Below are 21,841 nucleotides of genomic sequence, written 5' to 3'. Positions count from 1 at the left end.
CTCCTACCTCTACACTCTCCTCCTCCTACCTCCTACACTCTCCTCCTACCTCTACACTCTCCTCCTACCTCTACACTCTCCTCCTACCTCTACACTCTCCTCCTACCTCTACACTCTCCTCCTACCTCTACCTCAACCCTCTCCTCCTACCTCTACCTCGACCCTCTCCTCCTACCTCTACCTCTACCCTCTCCTCCTACCTCTACCCTCTCCTCCTACCTCTACCCTCTCCTCCTACCTCTACCCTCTCCTCCTACCTCTACCCTCTCCTCCTACCTCTACCCTCTCCTCCTAACTCTACCCTCTCCTCCTAACTCTACCCTCTCCTCCTAACTCTACCCTCTCCTCCTAACTCTACCCTCTCCTCCTAACTCTACCCTCTCCTCCTACCTCTACCCTCTCCTCCTCTCCTCCTACCTCTACCCTCTCCTCCTACCTCTACCCTCTCCTCCTACCTCTACCCTCCTCCTCCTACCTCTACCCTCTCCTCCTACCTCTACCCTCTCCTCCTACCTCTACCCTCTCCCTCCTACCTCTACCCTCTCCTCCTACATCCACCTCTACACTCTCCTCCTAACTCTACCTCTACCCTCTCCTCCTACCCCTACCCTCTCGTCTTATCTCTACCCTCTCCTCCTACCTCTACCTCTACCCTCGCCTATACCCCTCTCCTCCTATCTCTACCCTTTCCTGTTCCCTATGGGCCCTGGTCAAAAGCACGAAAAACTGTAGGTTACAGGTTATATTGTAGGTTACAGGTTATACTGTAGGTTATAGGTTATACTGTAGGTTACAGGTTATACTGTAGGTTACAGGTTATAGGTTATACCATAGGTTATAGGTTATACTGTAGGTTATAGGTTATACTGTAGGTTACAGGTTATACTGTAGGTTACAGGTTATACTGTAGGTTACAGGTTATACTGTAGGTTACAGGTTGTACTGTAGGTTACAGGTTATACTGTAGGTTACAGGTTATACTGTAGGTTATAGGTTATACTGTAGGTTACAGGTTATACTGTAGGTTATAGGTTATACTGTAGGTTACAGGTTATACTGTAGGTTACAGGTTATACTGTAGGTTACAGGTTATACTGTAGGTTATAGGTTATACTGTAGGTTACAGGTTATACTGTAGGTTACAGGTTATACTGTAGGTTATAGGTTATACTGTAGGTTATAGGTTATACTGTAGGTTACAGGTTATACTGTAGGTTACAGGTTATACTGTAGGTTACAGGTTTTAGGTTGTACTGTAGGTTACAGGTTATACTGTAGGTTACAGGTTATACTGTAGGTTATAGGTTATACTGTAGGTTATAGGTTATACTGTAGGTTATAGGTTATACTGTAGGTTACAGGTTATACTGTAGGTTACAGGTTATACTGTAGGTTATAGGTTATAGGTTATACTGTAGGTTACAGGTTATAGGTTATACTGTAGGTTATAGGTTATACTGTAGGTTATAGGTTATACTGTAGGTTATAGGTTATACTGTAGGTTATAGGTTATACTGTAGGTTACAGGTTATACTGTAGGTTACAGGTTATACTGTAGGTTATAGGTTATACTGTAGGTTATAGGTTATACTGTAGGTTACAGGTTATACTGTAGGTTACAGGTTATACTGTAGGTTACAGGTTATAGGTTATACTGTAGGTTATAGGTTATACTGTAGGTTACAGGTTACAGGTTATACTGTAGGTTACAGGTTATAGGTTATACTGTAGGTTACAGGTTATACTGTAGGTTACAGGTTGTACTGTAGGTTATAGGTTACAGGTTATACTGTAGGTTATAGGTTATATTGTAGGTTACAGGTTATACTGTAGGTTACAGGTTATACTGTAGGTTATAGGTTATACTGTAGGTTGCAGGTTATAGGTTATACTGTAGGTTATAGGTTATACTGTAGGTTACAGGTTGTGCTGTAGGTTACAGGTTATACTGTAGGTTACAGGTTATACTGTAGGTTACAGGTTATACTGTAGGTTACAGGTTATACTGTAGGTTATAGGTTATACTGTAGGTTACAGGTTATACTGTAGGTTATAGGTTATACTGTAGGTTACAGGTTATACTGTAGGTTATAGGTTATACTGTAGGTTACAGGTTATACTGTAGGTTATAGGTTATACTGTAGGTTACAGGTTATAGGTTATACTGTAGGTTATAGGTTATACTGTAGGTTACAGGTTGTACTGTGGGTTACAGGTTATACTGTAGGTTACAGGTTATACTGTAGGTTACAGGTTATACTGTAGGTTACAGGTTATACTGTAGGTTACAGGTTATAGGTTATACTGTAGGTTATAGGTTATACTCTAGGTTATACGTTATACTGTAGGTTACAGGTTATACTGTAGGTTATAGGTTATACTGTAGGTTATAGGTTACATGTTATACTGTAGGTTATAGGTTATACTGTAGGTTACAGGTTATAGGTTATACTGTAGGTTACAGGTTATACTCTAGGTTACAGGTTATAGGTTATACTGTAGGTTACAGGTTATAGGTTATACTGTAGGTTACAGGTTATACTGTAGGTTACAGGTTACAGGTTATACTGTAGGTTACAGGTTATACTGTAGGTTACAGGTTATACTGTAGGTTACAGGTTGTACTGTGGGTTACAGGTTACAGGTTATACTGTAGGTTATAGGTTATACTGTAGGTTACAGGTTATACTGTAGGTTATAGGTTATACTGTAGGTTATAGGTTATATTGTAGGTTACAGGTTATACTGTAGGTTATAGGTTATACTGTAGGTTATAGGTTATACTGTAGGTTACAGGTTATACTGTAGGTTATAGGTTATACTGTAGGTTACAGGTTGTACTGTAGGTTACAGGTTATACTGTAGGTTACAGGTTATACTGTAGGTTACAGGTTATACTGTAGGTTACAGGTTATAGGTTATACTGTAGGTTATATGTTATACTCTAGGTTATATGTTATACTGTAGGTTACAGGTTATAGGTTATACTGTAGGTTATAGGTTATACTGTAGGTTACAGGTTATACTGTAGGTTACAGGTTATACTGTAGGTTACAGGTTATAGGTTATACTGTAGGTTATAGGTTATACTGTAGGTTACAGGTTGTACTGTAGGTTATAGGTTATACTGTAGGTTACAGGTTATACTGTAGGTTACAGGTTTTAGGTTATACTGTAGGTTATAGGTTATACTGTAGGTTATAGGTTATGCTGTAGGTTACAGGTTATACTGTAGGTTATAGGTTATAGGTTATACTGTAGGTTATAGGTTATACTGTAGGTTATAGGTTATAGGTTATGCTGTAGGTTACAGGTTATACTGTAGGTTATAGGTTATACTGTAGGTTACAGGTTATACTGTAGGTTACAGGTTATACTGTGGGTTATAGGTTATACTGTAGGTTATAGGTTATACTGTAGGTTATAGGTTATACTGTAGGTTATAGGTTATACTGTAGGTTACAGGTTATACTGTAGGTTATAGGTTATACTGTAGGTTACAGGTTGTACTGTAGGTTATAGGTTACAGGTTATACTGTAGGTTATAGGTTATACTGTAGGTTACAGGTTATACTGTAGGTTACAGGTTGTACTGTAGGTTATACTGTAGGTTACAGGTTATACTGTAGGTTACAGGTTATACTGTAGGTTACAGGTTGTACTGTAAGTTATAGGTTATACTGTAGGTTATAGGTTATATTGTAGGTTATAAGTTATACTGTAGGTTACAGGTTATACTGTAGGTTACCAGTTATATTGTAGGTTACAGGTTATACTGTAGGTTACAGGTTATACTGTAGGTTATAGGTTATACTGTAGGTTATAGGTTATAGGTTATACTGTAGGTTACAGGTTATACTGTAGGTTATAGGTTATACTGTAGGTTACAGGTTATAGGTTATACTGTAGGTTATAGGTTATACTGTAGGTTACAGGTTATACTGTAGGTTACAGGTTGTACCGTAGGTTATAGGTTACAGGTTATACTGTAGGTTATAGGTTATACTGTAGGTTACAGGTTATACTGTAGGTTACAGGTTATAGGTTATACTGTAGGTTATAGGTTATACTGTAGGTTACAGGTTGTACTGTGGGTTACAGGTTATACTGTAGGTTACAGGTTATACTGTAGGTTACAGGTTGTACTGTAGGTTATAGGTTACAGGTTATACTGTAGGTTACAGGTTATACTGTAGGTTACAGGTTATACTGTAGGTTACAGGTTGTACTGTAGGTTACAGGTTACAGGTTATACTGTAGGTTATAGGTTATACTGTAGGTTACAGGTTATACTGTAGGTTATAGGTTATACTGTAGGTTACAGGTTGTACTGTAGGTTACAGGTTATACTGTAGGTTACAGGTTATACTGTAGGTTACAGGTTATACTGTAGGTTACAGGTTATACTGTAGGTTACAGGTTATACTGTAGGTTACAGGTTATACTGTAGGTTACAGGTTATACTGTAGGTTACAGGTTATACTGTAGGTTACAGGTTATACTGTAGGTTATAGGTTATATTGTAGGTTACAGGTTATACTGTAGGTTACAGGTTATAGGTTATACTGTAGGTTACAGGTTATACTATAGGTTACAGGTTATACTGTAGGTTACAGGTTATACTGTAGGTTACAGGTTGTACTGTAGGTTACAGGTTGTACTGTAGGTTATAGGTTGCCATTTGGGAACTGATTGTGTGATATGACAATTCCAGCGGCAGGCGTGTCCAGTCCACAACTGTCTGCTGATTCTTACCAGCACTGATCTACTGTACTGTATCAGGTTACAACCTCTCTCTCTCTTTCTCTCTCTCTCTGTATTTATTTCTCTCTCTCTCTGTATTTATTTCTCTCTCTCTCTCTCTCTCTCTCTCTCTCTCTCCACATTATGACAATAAATTATTTAGTTATTGTATATCATATGATTATTGTTTGCTTAGGGTGTTAAACCCAACATCCCCCTCTCTTCCCTCTCTCTTCCCTCTCTCTTCCCTCTCTCTTCCCTCTCTCTTCCCTCTCTCTTCCCTCTCTCTTCCCTCTCTCTTCCCTCTCTCTTCCCTCACTCTTCCCTCTCTCCCTCCACTCTCCTCCCTCTCTTCCCCTCTCTTCCTCCACTCTCCTCCCTCTCTTCCCCTCTCTATTCCTTTCCCCAACAGAGAGCTCAGGCAGCGTTGCAGGCGGTCAACGCAGTGCATTCTGGGAACATGGCGTTGGGCGGTTCAGCATCGGGCAGTGATGGAGCCTTGATGCCAGGACAGAGCCCCGTGCTGCGCATCATTGTAGAAAACCTCTTCTACCCTGTATCACTGGAGGTCCTACACCAGGTAACCCTGACCTCTAACCTCTTCTGCCCTGTATCACTGTAGGTCCTACACCAGGTAACCCTGACATCTGACCTCTAACCTCTTTTACCCTGTATCACTGGAGGTGCTGCACCATTGCACTATGGCTCTATCTCAATAGTCCCTCCCCTTTGACCTTCTCCAAATGCTCTTTGAGAAGATGCGGAGAGAGGAATCAAGGAAAGATGAATTGAGAGGAGCCCAGATCATAACACAGAATACTGAATGAGAGTATGGTGCTAAGTAGCCTAAGAGAAATGTTTATATGAACTTGGTTTTTGTTTTGCCTCCATAGATCTTCTCTAAGTTCGGGACGGTCCTGAAGATCATCACTTTCACCAAGAACAACCAGTTCCAGGCCCTGCTACAATATGCTGACGCGATGAATGCCCACCATGCCAAAGTGGTAGGTACTGACTCTATAAATGCCCACCACACCAAAGTGGTACGTACTGACTCTATAAATGCCCACCATGCCAAAGTGGTAGGTACTGACTCTATAAATGCCCACCACACCAAAGTGGTACGTACTGACTCTATAAATGCCCACCACACCAAAGTGGTACGTACTGACTCTATAAATGCCCACCATGCCAAAGTGGTATGTACTGACTCTATAAATGCCCACTATGCCAAAGTGGTACGTACTGACTCTATAAATGCCCACCATGCCAAAGTGGTACGTACTGACTCTATAAATGCCCACCACACCAAAGTGGTACGTACTGACTCTATAAATGCCCACCATGCCAAAGTGGTACGTACTGACTCTATAAATGCCCACCATGCCAAAGTGGTACGTACTGACTCTATAAATGCCCACCACACCAAAGTGGTACATACTGACTCTATAAATGCCCACCACACCAAAGTGGTACGTACTGACTCTATAAATGCCCACCATGCCAAAGTGGTACGTACTGACTCTATAAATGCCCACCACGCCAAAGTGGTACGTACTGACTCTATAAATGCCCACCACACCAAAGTGGTACGTACTGACTCTATAAATGCCCACCACACCAAAGTGGTACGTACTGACTCTATAAATGCCCACCATGCCAAAGTGGTACGTACTGACTCTATAAATGCCCACCATGCCAAAGTGGTATGTACTGACTCTATAAATGCCCACCACGCCAGTGGTACGTCTTTGGCTAGGTATTTGGCTAGGTCTAGGTCTTTGGCTAGGTCTTTGGTAGGCCTCTGGCTAGTTCTTTGGCTAGTTCTTTGACTAGGTATTTGGCTAGGTATTTGACTAGGTATTTGGCTAGGTCTTTGGCTAGGTATTTGGCTAGGTCTTTGGCTAGGTCTTTGGCTAGGTATTTGGCTAGGTCTAGGTCTTTGACTAGGTATTTGGCTAGGTCTTTGACTAGGTCTAGGTCTTTGGTTAGGTCTTTGGTAGGCCTCTGGCTAGGTCTTTGGCTAGGTCTAGGTCTTTGGCTAGGTATTTGGCTAAGTCTTTGGCTAGGTATTTGGCTAGGTCTAGGTCTTTGGCTAGGTCTTTGGTAGGTCTCTGGCTAGGTCTTTGGCTAGGTCTTTGGCTAGGTATTTGGCTAGGTCTAGGTCTTTGGTAGGCCTCTGGCTAGGTCTTTGGCTAGGTCTTTGGCTAGGTCTTTGGCTAGGTCTTTGGCTAGGTCTTTGGCTAGGTCTTTGGCTAGGTCTTTGGTAGGCCTCTGGCTAGGTCTTTGGTAGGCCTCTGGCTAGGTCTTTGGTAGGCCTCTGGCTAGGTCTTTGGCTAGGTCTTTGGTAGGCCTCTGGCTAGGTCTTTGGTAGGCCTCTGGCTAGGTCTTTGGCTAGGTCTCTGGCTAGGTCTTTGGTAGGCCTCTGGCTAGGTCTTTGGCTAGGTCTTTGGCTAGGTCTTTGGTAGGCCTCTGGCTAGGCCTCTGGCTAGGTCTTTGGTAGGCCTCTGGCTAGGCCTCTGGCTAGGTCTTTGGCTAGGTCTCTGGCTAGGTCTTTGGTAGGCCTCTGGCTAGGTCTTTGGCTAGGTCTTTGGTAGGCCTCTGGCTAGGTCTTTGGCTAGGTCTTTGGTAGGCCTCTGGCTAGGTCTAGGTCTTTGGTAGGCCTCTGGCTAGGTCTAGGTCTTTGGCTAGGTATTTGGCTAGGCCTCTGGCTAGGTATTTGGTAGGCCTCTGGCTAGGTCTTTGGATGTCAGACAACCTGATGTAACTGTGAGGAATAGCAGCACAGCTCTAAAACATCACGCAGCCGTCAGAAGAGGCAGGAGAGAGCATAACAAAGATCTCATCCTGAAGCCGGATCTAGAGTCTGTCTATTTCTGTCCTGATGTGTTTGGATAAAAGCCTTAATAATGTCAGATATGTCCTGATGTGTTTGGATAAAAGCATTAAAATAATATCAGATATATTCCCTCTCAGCTCAGTTTAGCCCAGATAAGTCTTGGTCTCCATTACAACCCCAACCATGCTGTAAACCAAATACAACCCCAACCATGCTGTATCAAATTTGATTGGTCACATACACATATTTAGCAGATGTTATTGTGGGTGTACCAAAACATTACCCAAACACGCTTCAGTCTAGCTTGAACATGAAGGGAATCAGGTGCTCGACTGAGGGACTTGATAAAAAAACATTCGAAAAAAACATACCTTACTCCAGGACACTTCAACAGGTCACTATACCAAAATAAAGAAAAATGAGCACTCGGTTTCTTCATAGATGTGTGTTTGGACAATGTGTTTTACTGCCTGGCCTCCTCCATCTCCATGCAACACCTGGATGTAGCTAGAGCCCACAAATCTCAAATCACACACACCAGCCACCAGTGTTGTAGTCGAGTCACTAAAACCCAAGGCCAATTCGAGACACGAGTCCCTAAGGCTGAAGTCTGAGTCGAGTCCAAGTCAGAGTCCCCAATGGTCGGGTCACGAGTCGAGTCCATCAATTTATAATAGGTCTTATTATGCAATTGTTTCTAGTTGCCACCAGATGGCAGTATATCACCACTCCCTCGTGAAAAGACCCAACTCATTTACTATTCATCACTAACCTCACAGTTCTACTCAATGCCTGTGTTTCCCTACTTATTTACTACATAAATTAATGGTAATTCAGGCTCTCAGCTACTTTTTTGTAAACGCCCACTGACATTGTTTTATTGTAGAGTGAAAACTAAGGGAGAAGAATAAATGCTTGTGATTAGGAAACTCATTAGGACCATACTAACGTCAGCCCACAACGTCCAGGGGGAGAGCACGCTTTACCACTAAGGGGCAGTTTAGTTGGGTCAACGTAAGACAGTCTGGTGTTCCGCTTGTTTGTTTCAGTAGCATGAATCGTTCCTGTTCAGACCAAGGTGAAGAACGGAATAATTGAAGGAATGAATCCAAGCCTCACTGTGGACGTTGGGGCTTCCAGCAAGACACAGATTTAATTTGCTTTGTATCTGCATCTGATGGTCATGGGGCTTCCAAGAGAACTGGGAACAACAAAAACCCAGGTCAAATCATGACGTTGTTGATCTTCAGGTCTGAAAGTCGGGGCTCTAGAAAGATGCCAGAGGTTCCAACTTGGAATTCCAAGTTGGATGACTGTTCAAAATGATTTTTCCCAGTCAGATCGTGTTTTTTAGAGTTTCTAGTTGTCTTGAACACACTGAAGTCGGAAGTGAAAGATATCCCAGTTCCCAGTTGTTTTGAACACGGCATTAGTCTCAGCGGAGGGAGGGAGCCTCTCATGGTCCCTGCTCTCTCCTTGCTTTCCTCCGGTGAGACTGGCTAGAGAGACACCGTCTTCCACCTGATGGCAAAGCTCCAGCCGCACTGCATCTGCCTCAAATTCATAGCCACATGTTTGGTGATCGACTAGCAATGCCTTGAAGATCGACCAGGTTCGCGACCACTGTCCTACAGGTTCTTACCTTTTGAGCCATTTCCCTTTTTTGCTTCTGATGAACAAGAGGCCTTGTGTCCAGTGCAAGTTTTTTTGAGGGAGGGGTTGGGGGACGAGGGAGTGAGTCTCCCTGGATGGACTGCTCTACAGAGGAGCTTGTTGTTCTATATTCTCTGAGTGGTACAGTAACTGCTGCTCTACAGAGGAGCTTGTTGTTCTATATCCTCTGAGTGGTACAGTAACTGTAGTGACCCATATTATGTCATTACTGTCATTTTTTATAAATTTTTGTACCTTTATTTAACTAGGCAAATTATTATTTTCAATGACGGCCTAGGAACAGTGGGTTTAACTGCCTGTTCAGGGGCAGAACGACCGATTTGTACCTTGTCAGCTCGGGGATTTGAACTTGTAACTTTTCAGTTACTAGTCCAACTCTCTAACCACTAGGCTACCCTGCCGCCCCATTTACTTCTAGATGTAAACACTGTGGTTTTCTGATGATGTGAGAAGTTATTTTTCCCTCTGTGCACTACACTATAAAGCACTACACTATAAAGGGGCAATTCGTTCTTCACTAGGACCATGTCTTTCTCTATGTCTCAGTTTATGGAGGTCTGAGAGATATTAAAACGTAACTGGGAGCCAGTTACCATGAAATAGTTTACACAATTCTGAATACTTTGGTATACAATTGGCCCAATGAATGTCTGTCCTTTTCAATTGGTTGATCTAACACCCTTTCTGTTTGTCTGTCTCTCTCGTCTGTCTCTCTCTAGACTTTGGATGGCCAGAACATCTATAACGCGTGCTGCACTCTGCGTGTGGAGTTCTCCAAGCTGACCAGCCTGAATGTGAAGTACAACAACGACAAGAGCCGAGACTTCACCCGCCTGGACCTTCCCTCCGGAGACGGACAGCCCACCATGGACCCTGCTATGAGCGCCGCCTTCGGTGAGATCAAACACAGTTATTACTAAGACCAAGAACAGTTAGAATTTCCCATAAGCTAATGTCACTCTTAGCCCCCCATGCTAAACAGTCTCATCCACTTCCTTTCTGTCCCCTTCACCCTTCCTCTGTCCATTCCATGTCCTGTCTGTCCATTCCATGTCCTATCTGTCCCCTTCACCCTTCCTATCTGTCCATTCCATGTCCTGTCTGTCCCCTTCACCCTTCCTCTCTGTCTATTCCATGTCCTGTCTGTCCATTCCATGTCCTGTCTGTCCATTCCATGTCCTTTCTGTCCCCTTCACCCTTCCTCTCTGTCCATTCCATGTCCTGTCTGTCCCCTTCACCCTTCCTATCTGTCCATTCCATGTCCTGTCAGTCCATTCCATGTCCTGTCTGTCTATTCCATGTCCTGTCTGTCCCCTTTACTGTCTCCTCCCTCTGTCTCATTCACAACTCGTCCAATTAGCTACTATTCTCACTCTATATAAAGCTCCTTGTGGAACTGTGATGTCAGCGAATGAGTCCTGGTGAAGGGTATAGATTGTTCCACAAAACCATGTCATCCATCTCCTGCACGGTTTAATGGTTATTCTCTTTACGGTTGAAAACTCTACCTCTTATCAGTGTTGTTGTGTTGGCTGATTTGGGTAAATAATTTCCCTTAGAATGATGTGATTTCTCCTATTACTGCCATTTAAAATGGTTAATTCCTAGCCAGGGACGTTGTGGATGTCTGTTGTTGGTTGGCTGGTTCCCTGGCTGATGATGATGATGGTGATGATGTTCCTGTGTGTCTATGTGATGTTAATGCTATCAGCTTGGAGCACACTGCAGCACACATACATCAAAGAGAAATCTTGTCTTTTTATCATTCGATACAAAGGCCACGTTGTTCTACTGCCCACAGAACTGAGCCGCTGCTCAGTGTGTGTGTGTGTGTGTGTGTGTGTGCGTGCGTGCGTGTGTTTTCGCAGTATCTCCAGCAACCCTCTGTTCAGACAGCTCTTCTGATTTATAAAGCAGCCTGGAACAACAAGACGCACCACCACCCACCCCCTTCCTAATCACACACACACACACACACGGGCAAACCAAGGTGGGTGGTTGCTGGTGAACGTGATGTCCCATTATTAAATGGTGATGTCCCATTATTAAATGGTGATGTCCCATTATTAAATGGTGATGTCCCATTATTAAACGGTGATGTCCCATTATTAAATGGTGATGTCCCATTATTAAACCGTGATGTCCCATTATTAAACCGTGATGCCCCATTATTAAACCGTGATGTCCCATTATTAAACCGTGATGTCCCATTATTAAACCGCGATGTCCCATTATTAAACCGTGATGTCCCATTATTAAACCGTGATGTCCCATTATTAAACCGTGATGTCCCATTATTAAACCGTGATGTCCCATTATTAAACCGTGATGTCCCATTATTAAACCGTGATGTCCCATTATTAAAATGTGATGTCCCATTATTAAACTGTGATGTCCCATTATTAAACTGTGATGTCCCATTATTAAAACGTGATGTCCCATTATTAAACTGTGATGTCCCATTATTAAACTGTGATGTCCCATTATTAAACCGTGATGTCCCATTATTAAACCGTGATGTCCCATTATTAAACCGTGATGTCCCATTATTAAACGGTGATGTCCCATTATTAAATGGTGATGTCCCATTATTAAACCGTGATGTCCCATTATTAAACCGTGATGCCCCATTATTAAACCGTGATGTCCCATTATTAAACCGTGATGTCCCATTATTAAACCGCGATGTCCCATTATTAAACCGTGATGTCCCATTATTAAACCGTGATGTCCCATTATTAAATCACAGTCAACTGGTTCAACCAACCGTCATCATGTGTTGTGGTTGAGACACCTAGCTCTCTACTGTCCTGAGGAGGAAACTGGTTGGTTCTGTAGAGTAGAGACTTTCTTTGTCCCAAATGGCTAAATTCCCTATATTGTTCACTATATGGGCACTGGTCAAAAGTAGTGCACTATGTAGGGAATAACGAGCCATTTGGGATGTAACCTAACTCTCCTGTCTGTGAGAGTGAAATGCTTGTATGGACTGAGCCTGTGAACATTCTTCTTTAATGAACTGTGAACCTTCCAACATTTTAATTTCCTGTACTGCCATTCCAACAACTCCCTGTATGAGGAAATTGAAATGCAGTGTTCCGTTTGGGATTGCTTTGTGTTGTTTTGAAGGGCAAAAAGAAGAATGTGTTTTATGGAATTTCACAGATTGTAGGGGGCTTGAATTTGGAATCTCAGCTTTGAATATTCAGAATGTTGTGAATGGTTAGTTTTATACAGTAGGGGAGAGTGGGGTAAGTTGATCCACCCTTGTTTCTTGGAAACTTTAAACAAAATTAATAATTTGACCAAATATTTAGGAAGATGTCATATTTTCATGGAGTTTGTGAAGGAGAAACCAGATGGAAAAACTGGTAAGCAAGTTAGGCTCAAAAGATAGTGAAGTCAAAGTCAAATGATTTATTATTAGAGGATTCATAATGCTTATGGGGCGGCAGGGTAGCCTAGTGGTTAGAGCGTTGGACTAGTAACCGGAAGGTTGCAAGTTCAAACCCCCGAGCTGACAAGGTACAAATCTGTTGTTCTGCCCCTGAACAGGCAGTTAACCCACTGTTCCTAGGCCGTCATTGAAAATAAGAATTTGTTCTTAACTGACTTGCCTGGTTAAATAAAGGTTAAATAAACATATACCAAAAGTATATTTTGCAAACTAACTACCGTTCAAAAGTTTGGGGTCACTTGGAAATGTCCTTGTTTTTGAAAGAAAAACACATTTGTCCATTAAAATAACAAAATATTGATCAGAAATACAGTGTATGTCACACTGGTATAAAGGGTCGGGAGACAGGCGCAGCAATGTGTAATAGGGTTTATTATTATACCCAAATTACACACAGCACAGGTACTCACACCCACCAACAGACATTGTAACAATAATCGATAGGACAATGATAAACCAAGGACACACTTATACAATTACTAATCACTGGGAATAGGGGCCATGTGTGAGTAATGAAAGTTCTGGAGGGATTCGTGACAGTGTAGACATTGTTAATGTAAATTACTATTGTAGCTGGAAACAGCAGATTTTTTATGGAATATCTAAATAGGTGTACAGAGGCCCATTATCAGCAACCATCACTCCTGTGTTCCAATGGCACGTTGTGTTCGCTAATCCAAGTTCATCATTTTAAAAGGCTAGTTGATCATTAGAAAACCCTTTTGCAATTATGTAAGCACAGCTGAAAACTGTTGTTCTGATTAAAGAAGCAATAAAGCTGGCCTTCTTTAGACTAGTTCAGTATCTGGAGCATCAGCATTTGTGGGTTTAATTACAGGCTCAAAATGTCCAGAAACAAAGACCTTTCTTCTGAAACTCATCAGTCTATTCTTGTTCTGAGAAATGAGGGGGGTAATGCGAGAAATTGCCAAAAAGCCATATCTCAGACTAGACAATAAAAATAAAATATTAAGATGGGCGAAAGAACACAGACACTGGACAGAGGAACTCTGGTATTTTGTGGGTACTATTTAACGAAGCTGTCAGTTGAGGACTTGAGCATGAACGTGCGTCCTCTTAGCGGTGTGGGCTAATATAGTCAAAATGTTTGCCTATAGTGTTTGTTAGGTGTTAAGCCTGTGTTAAACAACTGTTTGTTAGGTGTTAAGCCTGTGTCAAACAAGTGTTTGTTAGGTGTTAAGCAAGGTACAGAAATGTGTACGCTGATTATCGCGGGTCAACTTAACCCATACCTGAGCCAAGAGACCGCTTTTTGGGAAAAGCTGTTTTCAAAACTGTAATGTTTGCATGAATTTGGATTATTTCCAGGGATACATAACATCCTGAAATATATGTAGATACCTTTGTTAGAAATATATAAATTATATTTCCCTTGACAGAGAGATGCTGAATATAAACAATGCTTCACTTACCCCACTCTCCCCTATGTGTCTTTGTGTGGTCTAATGAGTGTTTACCCCACTCTCCCCTATGTGTCTTTGTGTGGTCTGAGTGTTTACCCCACTCTCCCCTATGTGTCTTTGTGTGGTCTAAGGAGTGTTTACCCCACTGGCCCCTATGTGTCTTTGTGTGGTCTAAGGAGTGTTTACCCCACTCTCCCCTATGTGTCTTTGTGTGGTCTAAGGAGTGTTTACCCCACTCTCCCTATGTGTCTTTGTGTGGTCTAAGGAGTGTTTACCCCACTCTCCCCGTGTCTTTGTGTGGTCTAAGGAGTGTTTACCCCACTCTCCCCGTGTCTTTGTGTGGTCTAAGGAGTGTTTACCCCACTCTCCCCGTGTCTCTGTGTGGTCTAAGGAGTGTTTACCCCACTCTCCCCCGTGTCTTTGTGTGGTCTAAGGAGTGTTTACCCCACTCTCCCCCGTGTCTTTGTGTGGTCTAAGGAGTGTTTACCCCACTCTCCCCTATGTGTCTTTGTGTGGTCTAAGGAGTGTTTACCCCACTCTCCCCGTGTCTTTGTGTGGTCTAATGAGTGCTTACCCCACTCTCCCCTATGTGTCTTTGTGTGGTCTAAGGAGTGTTTACCCCACTCTCCCCTATGTGTCTTTGTGTGGTCTAAGGAGTGTTTACCCCACTCTCCCCTATGTGTCTGTGTGTGGTCTAAGGAGTGTTTACCCCACTCTCCCTATGTGTCTTTGTGTGGTCTAAGAAGTGTTTACCCCACTCTCCCCTATGTGTCTTTGTGTGGTCTAAGGAGTGTTTACCCCACTCTCCCCTATGTGTCTTTGTGTGGTCTAAGGAGTGTTTACCCCACTCTCCCCTATGTGTCTTTGTGTGGTCTAAGGAGTGTTTACCCCACTCTCCCTAGGTGTCTTTGTGTGGTCTAAGGAGTGCTTACCCCACTCTCCCCTATGTGTCTTTGTGTGGTCTAAGGAGTGTTTACCCCACTCTCCCTATGTGTCTTTGTGTGGTCTAAGGAGTGTTTACCCCACTCTCCCCTATGTGTCTTTGTGTGGTCTAAGGAGTGTTTACCCCACTCTCCCCTAGGTGTCTTTGTGTGGTCTAAGGAGTGCTTACCCCACTCTCCCCTATGTGTCTTTGTGTGGTCTAAGGAGTGTTTACCGCACTCTCCCTATGTGTATTTGTGTGGTCTAAGGAGTGTTTACCCCACTCTCCCCTATGTGTCTTTGTGTGGTCTAAGGAGTGTTTACCCCACTCTCCCCTATGTTTCTTTGTGTGGTCTAAGAAGTGTTTACCCCACTCTCCCCTATGTGTCTTTGTGTGATCTAAGGAGTGTTTACCCCACTCTCCCCGTGTCTTTGTGTGGTCTAAGGAGTGTTTACCCCACTCTCCCCCGTGTCTTTGTGTGGTCTAAGGAGTGTTTACCCCACTCCCCCGTGTCTTTGTGTGGTCTAAGGAGTGTTTACCCCACTCTCCCTATGTGTCTTTGTGTGGTCTAAGGAGTGTTTACCCCACTCTCCCCGTGTCTTTGTGTGGTCTAATGAGTGTTTACCCCACTCTCCCCTATGTGTCTGTGTGTGGTCTAAGGAGTGTTTACCCCACTCTCCCCTATGTGTCTTTGTGTGGTCTAAGGAGTGTTTACCCCACTCTCCCTATGTTTCTTTGTGTGGTCTAAGAAGTGTTTACCCCACTCTCCCCTATGTGTCTTTGTGTGGTCTAAGGAGTGTTTACCCCACTCTCCCCTATGTGTCTTTGTGTGGTCTAAGGAGTGTTTACCCCACTCTCCCTATGTGTCTTTGTGTGGTCTAAGGAGTGTTTACCCCACTCTCCCCTAGGTGTCTTTGTGTGGTCTAAGGAGTGCTTACCCCACTCTCCCCTATGTGTCTTTGTGTGGTCTAAGGAGTGTTTACCCCACTCTCCCTAGGTGTCTTTGTGTGGTCTAAGGAGTGCTTACCCCACTCTCCCCTATGTGTCTTTGTGTGATCTAAGGAGTGTTTACCCCACTCTCCCCGTGTCTTTGTGTGGTCTAAGGAGTGTTTACCCCACTCTCCCCCGTGTCTTTGTGTGGTCTAAGGAGTGTTTACCCCACTCTCCCCGTGTCTTTGTGTGGTCTAAGGAGTGTTTACCCCACTCTCCCCTATGTGTCTTTGTGTGGTCTAAGGAGTGTTTACCCCACTCTCCCCGTGTCTTTGTGTGGTCTAATGAGTGTTTACCCCACTCTCCCCTATGTGTCTGTGTGTGGTCTAAGGAGTGTTTACCCCACTCTCCCCTATGTGTCTTTGTGTGGTCTAAGGAGTGTTTACCCCACTCTCCCCTATGTTTCTTTGTGTGGTCTAAGAAGTGTTTACCCCACTCTCCCCTATGTGTCTTTGTGTGGTCTAAGGAGTGTTTACCCCACTCTCCCCTATGTGTCTTTGTGTGGTCTAAGGAGTGTTTACCCCACTCTCCCCTATGTGTCTTTGTGTGGTCTAAGGAGTGTTTACCCCACTCTCCCTAGGTGTCTTTGTGTGGTCTAAGGAGTGCTTACCCCACTCTCCCCTATGTGTCTTTGTGTGGTCTAAGGAGTGTTTACCCCACTCTCCCCTAGGTGTCTTTGTGTGGTCTAAGGAGTGCTTACCCCACTCTCCCCTATGTGTCTTTGTGTGGTCTAAGGAGTGTTTACCGCACTCTCCCCTATGTGTATTTGTGTGGTCTAAGGAGTTTTTACCCCACTCTCCCCTATGTGTCTTTGTGTGGTCTAATGAGTGTTTACCCCACTCTCCCCTATGTGTCTTTGTGTGGTCTAAGGAGTTTTTCGACTGTGCTCTCACTTCTGATTTGCTCTTTGGGGTTTAGGGTGGGTTAACAAGGCTTTATAATACACACTTGATTAATTGATTGATTGATTTGTGTTTCCAGGTGCTCCAGGTATCATCTCTTCGCCTTATGCTGGGGCAGCAGGTTTTTGCCCCACTATCGGATTCTCCCAAGCAGGTGGGTACACCCCACTATCACCCTCCTCCTGCCCCATACCCCCTATATAAGTAGGTATCACCCTCCTCCTACCCCATACCCCCTATATAGGTAGGTATCACCCCACTATCACCCTCCTCCAGCCCCATACCCCCTATATAGGTAGGTATCACCCCACTATCACCCTCCTCTGGCCCCATACCCCCTATATAGGTAGGCATCACCCCACTATCACCCTCCTCCAGCCCCATACCCCCAAATAGGTAGGTATAACCCTTCTCCTGCCCCATACCCCCTATATAGGTAGGTATCACCCTTCTCCAGCCCCATACCCCCTATATAGGTAGCTATCACCCTTTTCCAGCCCCATACCCCCTATATAGGTAGCTATCACCCTCCTCCAGCCCCATACCCCCTATATAGGTAGGTATCACCCCACTATCACCCTCCTTCCTCCCCATACCCCCTATATAGGTAGGTATCACCTGTCTCCTGCCCCATACCCCTATATAGGTAGGTATCACCCTTCTCCAGCCCCATACCCCCTATATAGGTAGGTATCACCCTTCTCCTGCACCATTCCCCTATATAGGTAGGTATCACCCTTCTCCAGCCCCATACCCCCTAAATAGGTAGCTATCACCCTCCTCCAGCACCCATACCCCCTATATAGGTAGCTATCACCCTCCTCCAGCACCCATACCCCTATATAGGTAGGTATCACCCTCCTCCAGCCCCATACCCCCTATATAGGTAGCTATCACCCTCCTCCAGCACCCATACCCCCTATATAGGTAGGTATCACCCTTCTCCAGCACCCATACCCCCTATATAGGTAGGTATCACCCTTCTCCAGCACCCATACCCCCTATATAGGTAGCTATCACCCTCCTCCAGCACCCATACCCCCTATATAGGTAGCTATCACCCTTCTCCAGCCCCATACTCGGTAGGTAGGTAGGTAGGTCCAAAGACAGACATAGGCCCCTCAGATCACACCATCCCCATTGAATTGTGGGGGAATCCCGTTTTAGTCTTTCTATTGGTACATCACCACCATCATCCTCCTCCTCCCACTCCCAGGCTGCGTCTCAAATTCAGACACCTTCACTTTTTTTATTTTATTTTTTTATTTTTTTTACCCCCTTTTCTCCCCAATTTCGTGGTGTCCAATTGTTTAGTAGCTACTATCTTGTCTCATCGCTACAACTCCCGTACGGGCTCGGGAGAGACGAAGGTTGAAAGTCATGCGTCCTCCGAAACACAACCCAACCAAGCCGCACTGCTTCTTAACACAGCTCCATCCAACCCGGAAGCCAGCCGCACTAATGTGTCGAAGGAAACACCGTGCACCTGGCAACCTTGGTTAGTGCGCACTGCGCCAGGCCCGCCACAGGAGCCACTGGTACGCGATGAGACAAGGACATCCCTACCGACCAAGCCCTCCCTAACCCGGACGACGCTTGGCCAATTGTGCGTCGCCCCACGGACCTCCCGGTCACGGCCAGTTACGACAGAGCCTGGGCACGAACCCAGAGTCACTGATGGCACAGCTGGCGCTGCAGTACAGCGCCCTTAACCACTGCGCCAGACCCCTTCACTTTTTACACATTTTGTTACATGACAGCCTTATTCTGAAATGTATTCAATTGTTTTTCCCCCTCATCAATCTGCACACAATACCCCATAATGACAAAGTAAAAACTAGTTTATGTTATAAAAAATAAAAAATAAACGTAAACATTACATTTACATACTGTAAGTATTCAGACCCTTTACTCAGTACTTTGTTGAAGCACCCTTGGCAGCGATTACAGCCTCGAGACTTCTTGGGTATGACGCTACAGCCTCGAGTCTTCTTGGGTATGACGCTACAGCCTCGAGTCTTCTTGGGTATGACGCTACAGCCTCGAGTCTTCTTGGGTATGACGCTACAGCCTCGAGTCTTCTTTGGGTATGACGCTACAGCCTCGAGTCTTCTTGGGTATGACGCTACAGCCTCGAGTCTTCTTGGGTATGACGCTACAGCCTCGGGTCTTCTTGGGTATGACGCTACAGCCTCGGGTCTTCGTCGGTATGACGCTACAGCCTCGGGTCTTCGTCGGTATGACGCTACAGCCTCGAGTCTTCTTGGGTATGACGCTACAGCCTCTAGTCTTTGTCGGTATGACGCCACAGCCTCTAGTCTTCGTCGGTATGATGCTACAGCCTTTAGTCTTTGTCGGTATGACGCCACAGCCTCGGGTCTTCGTCGGTATGACGCTACAGCCTTTAGTCTTTGTCGGTATGACGCCACAGCCTCTAGTCTTCTTGGGTATGACGCTACAGCCTCTAGTCTTCGTCGGTATGACGCTACAGCCTCGGGTCTTCGTCGGTATGACGCTACAGCCTCGGGTCTTCTTGGGTATGACACCACAGCCTCTAGTCTTCGTCGGTATGATGCTACAGCCTCTAGTCTTTGTCGGTATGACGCTACAAGTTTGGCACACCTGTTTGTTCCATTCCTCTCTGCAGATCCTCTCAAGTTCTGTCAGGTTGGATGGGGAGCGTCGCTGCACAGCTATTTCCAGGTCTCCCAGAGATGTTTGATCAGGTTTAAGTCCGTTCTCTCTCTGGGCTACTCAATGACATTCAGAGACTTGTCCCGAAGCCACTCCTGCGTTGTCTTGGCTCTGTGCTTAGGGTCGTTGTCCTGTTGGAAGGTGAACCTTAGCCCCAGTCTGAGGTCCTGAGTGCTCTGGAGCAGGTTTTCATCAAGAATCTCTCTGTACTTTGCTCCTTCATCTTTCCCTCGATCTTGACTAGTCTCCCAGTCCCTGCCGCTGAAAGACATCCCCACAGCATGATGCTCCCACCACCATGCTTGACTGTAGGGATGGTGCCAGGTTTCCTCTAGACGTGATGCTTGACATTCAGGCCAAATAATTCAATCTTATTTTCATCAGATGAGAGAATCTTGTTTCTCATGGTCTGAGAGTCCTTTAGATGCCTTTTGGCAAACTCCAAGCGGGCTGTCATGTGCCTTTTACTAAAGAGTGGCTTCCGTCTGGTCACTCAACCATAAAGGCCTGATTGGTGGAGTGCTGTAGAGATGGTTGTGCTTCTGGAAGGTTCTCATCTCCACAAAGGAACTCTGGAGCTCTGTCAGAGTGACCATCAGGTTCTTGGTCACCTCCCTGACCAAGGCCATTCTACCCAGATTGCTCAGTTTAGTCGGGAGGCCAGCTCTTGGAAGAGTCTTGGTGGTTCCAAACTTCTTCCATTTAAGAATGATGGAGACTTCTGTGTTCTTGGGGACCTTCAATGCTACAGAAATGCTACAGAAATGTGTTGGTACACTTCCCTAGATTTGTCCCTCGACACAATCCTGACTCGGAGCTCTACGGACAATTCCTTCGACCTCGTGGCTTGGTTATTGCTCTGACATGAACTGTCAACTGTGGGACCTTATAGACAGGTGTGTGTCCAATCAATTGCATTTTCCACAGGTGGACTCCAATCTAGTTGTAGAAACATCTCAAGGATGTTTATTGAAAACTCAATTTCGAGTCTCATCGCAAAGGGTCTGAATACTTATGTAAATAAGGTATTTCTGTTTTCAATTTTTCATAAATTCGGAAAAAAATCTAAAAACATGTTTTCGCTTTGTCATTACGGGTGTAGATTGCTGTGGATTTTTATTTATTTAATCCATTTTAGAATAAGGCTGTAACGTAACAAAATGTGGAAAAAGTCAAAGGGTCTGAATACTTTCCGAAGGCTCTGTTTTTGTCTGCTTTTGTCAGTGGGGCAAAATAAGCCTAAATAAGTTCAGGAGTAAAATTGTGTTTAAAAACTTCTTACGGATAGGCAGGACAGTCACGTCCCACTTGGGCAAAAAACAGGGAAAATGCAGCACGGCAAATAAAAAAAAGTTAAATAAAAATCTAACTTTCATTAAATCACACATGTAAGATACTCAATTAAAGCTACACTCGTTGTGAATCCAGCCAACATGTCAGATTTTAGAAAGGCTTTTCGGCGAAAGCATAAGAAGCTATTATCTGATGATAGGGTAGCATATTTCAACCCTGCAGGCACTACACAAAACGCAGAAATAAAATATAAAACATGCATTACCTTTGACGAGCTTCTTTTGTTGGCACTCCAATATGTCCCATAAACATCACAATTGGTCCTTTTGTTCGATTAATTCCGTCCATATATATCTACAATGTCCATTTATAAAGCGCGTTTGATCCAGAAAAAAACAGCTTCCAAAAACACAACGTCACTACAAAATAGTTCAAAAGTTGCCTATAAATTTTGCCAAAATATTTCAAACTACTTTTGTAATACAACTTTAGGTATTTTTAAATGTTCATAATCGATCGAATTGTAGACGGGTCTATCTGTGGTCAATACAGGAAGACAACAAACCAATGCTACTTTTCACATCTTGTGCAACTCTCAACAGTGTTTCCCAGTTCCTAGATGGCCTACTTCTTCATTGCACAAATGAATAACCTCAATCAAATTCCAAAGACTGGTGACATCCAGTGGAAGCGGTAGGAACTGAAAACCAGTTCCTAAGAAATATCGTTTGTCAACGAGAACTCTACTGAACAGACCGAGAGCTAAAAAAAAATCTGAACATTTAGTCCTCGGAGTTTTACCTGCTACATAAGTTCTGTTATACTCACAGACATGATTCAAACAGTTTTAGAAACTTCAGTGTTTTCTATCCAAATCTACTAATAATATGCATATCTTATGTT

At 44.1% G+C, this 21,841-nt stretch overlaps 1 protein-coding gene across 7 annotated transcripts in view; it reads left to right on the top strand.

Moving 5' to 3' along the window:
- The window catches only part of LOC112236778 (polypyrimidine tract-binding protein 3), a 116,117-nt gene that overhangs the window by 70,925 nt on the left and 23,351 nt on the right, over positions 1-21,841 (top strand). For all 7 annotated transcript variants that reach the window (XM_042302775.1, XM_042302781.1, XM_042302780.1 and 4 more), the window contains 4 exons: positions 5,156-5,323; positions 5,637-5,747; positions 9,976-10,150; positions 17,031-17,105. In XM_042302775.1, the coding sequence (XP_042158709.1) occupies positions 5,156-5,323; positions 5,637-5,747; positions 9,976-10,150; positions 17,031-17,105 (529 nt within the window). The remainder of the gene's footprint in view (positions 1-5,155; positions 5,324-5,636; positions 5,748-9,975; positions 10,151-17,030; positions 17,106-21,841) is intronic.

This window comes from Oncorhynchus tshawytscha, linkage group LG20 (assembly GCF_018296145.1).
Source record: "Oncorhynchus tshawytscha isolate Ot180627B linkage group LG20, Otsh_v2.0, whole genome shotgun sequence".
Lineage (NCBI taxonomy): Eukaryota > Metazoa > Chordata > Actinopteri > Salmoniformes > Salmonidae > Oncorhynchus > Oncorhynchus tshawytscha.
Note: the sequence above shows the minus strand (reverse complement) of the source record. Positions and strands in the feature narration are given on the sequence as shown.